General features: G+C 32.9%; 1 protein-coding gene across 1 annotated transcript; it reads right to left on the bottom strand.

Moving 5' to 3' along the window:
• Window positions 1–3,737: 3,737 nt before the first annotated feature.
• LOC130449826 (uncharacterized) lies at window positions 3,738–4,700 on the bottom strand. The gene has a single exon (XM_056787862.1). It carries the CDS (start codon window positions 4,698–4,700, stop codon window positions 3,738–3,740), a length of 963 nt encoding a protein of 320 aa, XP_056643840.1.
• Window positions 4,701–7,936: the final 3,236 nt, after the last annotated feature.

Genomic DNA, 7,936 nt, shown 5'->3' on the forward strand with positions numbered 1-7,936 from the left:
ATATAGGGAACTATTAATGAAAGAATGGATTTTATATGAAACTCTTTATTTAAATATATATTTTTTCACAATTTTTATAAAAATAAATTTTAGAAATCACAATAATAAGACTAGAAAAATTCTTAGATATTGGTAATGAAAGGGTAGTTTTATGTAAAAAAAACCTTTTTCATAATCGGTGAACAAATCTTTATGAAGTAAAATTTTGCGTCCATTTTTGAAATAATTGAGACATTTCATATTTCACAAAAATTATAAGCATTCTATATTAACCAATAATATCTCTAATTGTAGCTGATGTTTGTACTTTATACGTAATGCGGTCCATGAGTTCTCAAGTCTAAACAGGTTTTACATAGAGTTTAGGTTAGGTTAGGTTAGGTTAGTTGCAATTCGTTGCTTCGATCTATATTATGTGAAAAGCAACAAAAAAGTTATGGCTATAACATTTTGGGACTGCGAAGGCATCCTTTTGATTGACTTCAAGGAATCAAATTACTTGACGTGGGTCCGTCAGTTTGTAGCAACGATACTTCACAAGAAGCATGTAACTAGCTCTGTTTTTTTGCATTTAATTATTTAATTATAGCTGTAGATGTGACGGAAGGAAAGAAATTTTGGGCAATATTGGGAAGAATTGATCAAATTAACCATAATGTGATTGTTTCCATATAAAATTTCATTTAAACTTGCTATAGATCAACACTAAAATTTGTTATATCACGATATTGATCAAGATCTTTCGGAACCAACGAATTTGAAAATTCATAAAACATCGATTCAGTATAATCGACAAACATGAACACAACAATTGAAGTGAAATGAAATAATTAATTTGAAGTCATCTACTTGAAGACTACCAACCAGTACCAATCAGTTTCAAATATTCAATATATTAAAATGTCTTCCTTTCCACACTCCTGAAGGTCAATGGACAAAAAGCAGTCAAGACAAAGCCAACGGGTTTGCAAAACACTTAGAACAATTCTTCAGTCTCAACCCCATAGATAACAACTTTAATATTGGGATCAAAATCAAAGGTTATCTGGAATTTCCATATTAACTAGAGTCTCCCATCGAAATATTCACTGTAAACCAGGTCAAAAAATCTCCCGGATATGATCTAATTAGTGTCAAAATCCTGAAGGAACTATCAAATAAGGGGCTGAAGGTGGCCCAAATTATACTAATCCCTAGGACAGGGAAACCTCTTGAAGGCACTATATCTTACAGACCAATAAGTTTAATATCAATTATGTCAAAACTTCTTGAGAAACTACTGATTGAGAAAATAAAACCGATTCTAAAAGCTAGTAGACTAATACCTGACCACCAATTTGGATTTAGTCTTCAGTCCCAACTCCATAGAGAACAACTTCAATATTGGGACGAAAATCAAAGATTATCTGGAATTTCCATATCAACTAGAGTCTTCCATCGAAAAATTCACTGTAAACCAGGTCAAAAAATCAATACAAAAGTTGAATCTCAAAAAATCTCACGGATATGACCTAATTTGTGTCAATATCCTGAAGGAACTATCAAATAAGGGGCTTAAGGTAGAAGTTCGAGTCACAAAAAAGTATACCAGTCTTTTTAAGATAAAGAATACTATTCGGCTCCCTTTTTAGATATCTTCCAGGTCTGGAACGACCTTTTCCAAATCATAAAATCGCAGAATAGATATTTTCAAGTCAAAATCCAAGATCACATCACCATTCTACATCCAATTATGTCAGGATTTCTATAGGAAAGAAAGTTGACAATAGCTTGTAATTTATTTGGACCGACGACTAACCTGGATGACACAAGATATATACTAAACAAGAGAAAGCAATTAGGTCTAAAACTAAGCAAACTATATTGGTTAATAGATCGAAATTCTTAACTAACAATCGACAACAAGCTACTGATATACAAAGTCCATCTGGAGCTATGGTATTTAGCTAGAAAGATATAAATCGAAAGTACTCAGAATTATAGTAAATGCTCCTTGGTATGTATCCAATAACTTTATCGCTTGAGACCTCCAAATTAAGTCAGTTAGAGAAGAAATATCTCTCTTCTTCCATAAAAGCTCTTACCAAGACATTGGCTCAACCTCTAATAAAACCTTCCACCTAGCGAAGGCTAAGAAGGCATCTTCCATGTGATCTGCCTGACAGATTTTAGTGTCATGGTGATGTGTTGTGTGATTATCCCTCAATAAAACGATTTTTTTCAAGTGAAGCGAAATTGTTACTGGGACATTCATTCAAGCTTCAAACTATTTGCTTATTTCACGCCTGGATCTACACTTAACTTTTCTAATTTTTTTTTCAGTTAATTGTATCTCAAAAGTAATTGTTTTTTTTTTAATCAGGAAAAAATTGACTATCCGAATAAGCCTCGATAAAAGCACAAAAATTTCATCACAACTTTCTGAAACTTGTTGCTTATAAGGAACCTACCCCCGACTAGGTCGTTTGAACTTATGGATCGTACTACGTATGTTTTGATGTCATAAGGAATCGTTAAGTGTCAATTTTTTTTGACATATCATTGTCATAGGGACAAAAAAATTACATTTTTAGACAGCTTTGCAAGTAAAGTAGACGTTGGCTGAGAATGTTATTAATTTTTGTTCGTAATATAGCAGTTGTCGAATGTCCCAAATTGAGTTTTTAGTATGGAAAATTCAAAATAAAATGGCGTAAAATTATTACCAATTTTTTTAAACAAAATTAAGATTTGAAGAAACACGTTTTTTCAATTTGTAAGAATGAGATTATCCAGGCAATCGATTTATGATATCTGTCGGTGTGTTCAGACAGATATTTGGATTGAAAGGAACTCAAGATCAGGTAGAAAAGCAAAAAAATGCTAAATAAGAAGCTTTGGCTAAAGCAGCTAACGTAAAACTGGGAGAATATTCGGATAAGCAACAAATGGAACAAAAATCAAAGCTCAGAAGTGTCAGGAACAAAAAGTTTTTCTCCCGCTAAAGAGGTTTGGAATTCATTATTAACAACTGGAGTGAAATACGAAAAAATAAGACTAATTTTATCGTCACAAAGCCCTGAAAGTGGTTTCAGAAGTGTATTTCAAAAGAAACAAATACTTCAATTCGAAAGTGTTGGTGTGGTTGTTATTATCTTTTCGTGGTCATTCTTTGTTCTTCTGGAAATTTTGTAGCCTCCAAAATAAGTTTAAAACACGAAAAAAGTGTTTTAAACCTAGATTAATGCAGTTCATAAAGATAACCAGAGAAAGATTAGCAAAGATCGCACGAGACGGTAAACCAGTAACACGACGACCTTTAGGAAGACCTCCAAAAAGATGGATGGATTCATAGACATCAACATTTCAAGGATGAGGAACTAAGGCGTACAATACGTCGAAAAAGATAGAAGATAGAGAAAAAGCATCCTGAAAGAAATTTGGTGCTTTGTCAAGATATGGCAGCTGCTCATTATGCAAAGGACGTGGTGGAAGATGTTCTAGAGTTGAATATTCCTAATGTGCCTCAACTGGGAACAATTGAACTTATATTCTGAAGATTGGGACGCAACTACATATGAAAAATTTTGAACAAACTCTAGCAAATGCCAAATTAAATTATAAATTTGAAAACAGAAATCAGGAAAGCGAGCAAATAATTAAATTAAATCAGAGTATGGATTTTTTGTCTCTACGCCCTTAAGTGTTTATGTGACAAAAAAATTACTTGTTATGTTAAAAAATATGAAATTTTCCTGTCAGACTTTCATACAGTTACTGTAATCGTAATTAAAATTATAATTATTATTATACAGCCTACAATTTCCGACGTTGCCATATTGCTCGTAATTTTGACTAGAAAAAGAATCGAATTCGTTATAACTATAATTATTAATCTGATTATTGACGTAAACTTCTGGATTCTGATGGTAATCCTGCATGAAACTGGCGTTCGTTATACTACCGCTAGTTACCACTGCTTGTCCTACTTTTTGTTCGAAATTTTTCGAAGTTATACTGTTACCGTTTTTACTTATAGACACTACAACGTTGCCGACGTTTACGGTTACATTTTCCCCGCCGTTCGAATATTTATCGATGTCGTTGACAGCTTGGGACAAAGCGTAGATGTAGTTGTGAGCAAAACGCAACGTTTCAATTTTAGTTAACTTGGTATCTTCAGGGAAAGTCGGTAAGACGCACCTTAAGCGTTCTAAGGCTTCGTTGAGCATGTGCATTCTGTTACGTTCTCGATCGTTAGCTTTCATCCTTCTTACGCGTTTAATACGCATTATTTGAGTAGGACTTTTGGCTCTAGTAACCCGATTACGTCCGGTCGCGTATCTTCGTTTCTGTTTGTTTTTGATCGGCGTTGAACATTTACTAACATCGTTGGCTAACGGATCGAAAAATTCCAATTCTTCGTTGTCGTTATCGAAAATATTTTTACCGGTATTTTGCCATGGTTCGTAGATGATCGGTGGTTTTATTCTTTCTTCTAAACTAGTGTGGAAAGCGGCGTTGAAATGGTCGAAAAGTTTGTGATCGAAATAATCCGATTGTTTTCTTTTGATTCGGGATAAATCGTTATCCAGATCGAAGTAGTCGCTTCTGTCATCCGTGATGTCGGAGGATTCGGATTTGAAAGAATATTCGAAGCCTGAATCGCAACTGTCGTCGTAGGAGAGATCGCTTAGTCTGCCGCTTTCTGATTGAGCCATTCTGTAACAAAATAATTATATTAATTATTTATGAATAAATTTAATTCCGTTAACTATTTTGTATTGTATGGAAACTGTGCGTTGTTTCTCGATTATTCACCACGCACCTCAGTCAGAATGAGCGGAGCTTTGTGGAAGTTTCTGGACAGCTACTGAGCTGCTATATAAAAAAACTGGAATGAGAGGACATCGATACGAATTCCAGAGTATGATTATGAATTGAATATCATGGCTGCGAAATTTAAGGGAGTGGTTTAACTGCACATCAAACCAGCTATGATTAAAATACAAGTAGTCATAATCGTCGCAAACTTCGTACGAAGTTCGCACTTTAAGAAGAAAAAATTAAGTTTAAGAATCATTGCAAATCAAAACATACATTAACAACTCAACAACAATCAACAATTAAACCTTTTATAGTGCACTTTGATTGAATGCGCCTTTATCATAACAATAACAATCTTCAGATAATTTGATCCAAGTAAATTGCAGATCAATTGATCACCAATACTGATTCAGCACCAACGTTTGCTTTAAGGAAATCACTCAGTTCAGCTTTATTGACAGATGACTGAAAATATTGAGGTTAGATTTGAATTGAATCATCCCGTCACGTACAAACTATCATACAGATAGTTTCTGTGGTTTATTATTGGATATAGCTTCATGGTTTTCCAAAATATTCTTTATTAACATAAATACACCATATTCTTTTGAACCAATTGTCAATTTCGATTGAGGAACTTCCATTTGAACGCATCTATCGCTTGTCCAGGTGTATAAAAACGTTGACATCGCAAAAAGAAATCATTGAGCGCTAAACAAGGTCTGTACGAAGGATAATCAATCAATTCGATGTTTTGAGTGTTCGAAAACGTTTTTCTCAGAACTGATGTGTGAGAGCTCCAATTGTCGTGGTGGAGAATCATTTGTCTTTTGCGATTAGTATACCAGATGTTTTCAAGCACTTCTGGGAAGCAAATATGCTGGTGTATCATTCAGAATTGACCGGTTTAAGTTGTTCTAATGGAACGGTTGCGATATATCTAGTTAATCGGAAAAATCAAGCGACTTCAAAGATGAAGCACAGCGATTAAATTTTTTCAGCTTTTTTGCAACGATTGACACGAGATTTTTTTGAGTGTGTGTCAAAGAATGCAGTATCTTTTTGACAACCAAATGTTGATGCAGTATTGAATGTATCTCACGGTATGTCAAATGACGATCCAGCGATATCAGTTTACGCACACCATCGTTGTTTTCTAGTACAACAACAGATTTTGAATTCGGAAAATTAGCGAAATTCGGTGGTTCGAGATGTTGTTTCATGATCAAAAGTCGAAGCGAGTTGATCTGTCGTCGAAAGTCATAGAAAATCTGTTCTGTGTAAGTTCACAATTAAAAATGTCAAACTTCATGATGGCAATATCATATTTGACATATTCATATCAGTGTTGCCATATCTTAAAACTTAAGTAGCAGCCATCGTATGATTAACTTTAGTGGTTTGGTTAATAACTATTTTCTCATGAATTTACCCTATACATCACCGATTTTCATTAAAAATTTGGATTCTGGCAGTACTTGTGCTGTATTTTAAAGTATACTCTGTACCGGGAGCTACTTTTTTCCTAGATGCCACCTTTTCTCGATTTTCTCGAATTTTTTATTGAGAAGATATTTTAGGCAAGAAATTATCGGTTATCAGGCGAAAAAACCATATTTTCAAAAAAATTTTCGCGGATAACTGGAAAAATAAGCATTTAATAGAAAAATCTGTAGAGACTGGAATTATAACTATAACCAAAAACCAACGAATTTTCCGAGAAAAAGTCATGAAACCATTTTTCAATGTCCTTTAAAAATCTTTATTCTTATGTTTTTCAAAAGTTCCTAGCATAAAAAATAAAAGAGTTATGAAGGAAATTATGTTGATTCCTATTTTTCTTGCACCTCATTTAATAAATACGTTTCCACTTAAAAAATTGAGCTAGTAGTGAGGAAATCATTTTAGAAATTTGGGGAAAAATCATTTTTTTCTTCAAAATAACTCAAAAACAATTAATGATACACATTTCGTTCTGATCAGATGAGCTTATAGGTCTTAAAACATCCTACAAAATGCTTTTTGTAAAGATTTGATTGCTCGAAATCATATTTTTAAGGAAGTTACTCTATATATGCGCTAATTATCTCAACACTTCTTATGGAGTGAACTAACCTCAATTCATAAGATCTGTTAATCGAATGGTTAAGTGATTCAAAGTGTCCTTTATTTATGACTACGAACCCTAACCTTTAGTCTTTAATTTTCTAATTTTTATCTTCATATTAATGTAAACGACCATGATTGTAGGTACATGATAAGATTTAGTATTTAAGGCAGTTTGTACACTAATAGTGAGTTGTTAAGAGACAGAGATAGACATATAGAGATAAGGTTTATTGTCACTAGAAAAATAAGGTTTTTAATAGACGATATATATTTTGTAACACGTACTATTTACTAATTTTACCGTACCATTAACACTTCAACATGAATATTTGTCGTTAGAAGATTTTAAATAAAATAAATTTTAATGTTTTTTCATTAACTGTTTAGGGAAATATTTTTTTGGTGTTTACGCCCCTTCGAAATTTTCCATAATCACACTAGAATTCACAATTCTTTGCACTTGGCAAGTTGCAACTAATAGTCCGGTCAAATTAGACCTAAAAATAAGAGTGAAGCTACATAAATTCCCACCGAGCTGAAAATCAGTAAAATTGTTTAAAATACAATTGAAAATAAAATTTGAATGTTTCCCATCATTTCCGTGTACGGGAAAAGTTTTATTCAAGGTTAAAGTGAGTTTTTCGCGATTATCAGCAAAATAGTGAGTTTTATCATAAAAATACTTCAGATAAAAATTGTAGATCGTAACATTATCTATAAAAAACGTGTTAATACTTTTTTTCCTACGAGCCACCGTTTCTGAGATGTAACGATTCCAAAAAATTGTAATTGTAATTGTTTCAGATTTACTGTCGTATATAATGACTATAATGATTGAACAAGAAATACCAAAGCTGCATACCGACATCGTTGAACTTTAGCAACATCTTCGAAAATTGATAATTTATTTGATCAACTTATGACACTTCCAAACAGTCAACAGAAAATATGAAAATGAAAATATATTGGTGAAATCATTAAATAAGACAATTTTTACAACTTTTTGAATCATTATATCTCA

The sequence above is a fragment of the Diorhabda sublineata genome, chromosome 10 (assembly GCF_026230105.1).
Source record: "Diorhabda sublineata isolate icDioSubl1.1 chromosome 10, icDioSubl1.1, whole genome shotgun sequence".
NCBI classification, from domain to species: domain Eukaryota; kingdom Metazoa; phylum Arthropoda; class Insecta; order Coleoptera; family Chrysomelidae; genus Diorhabda; species Diorhabda sublineata.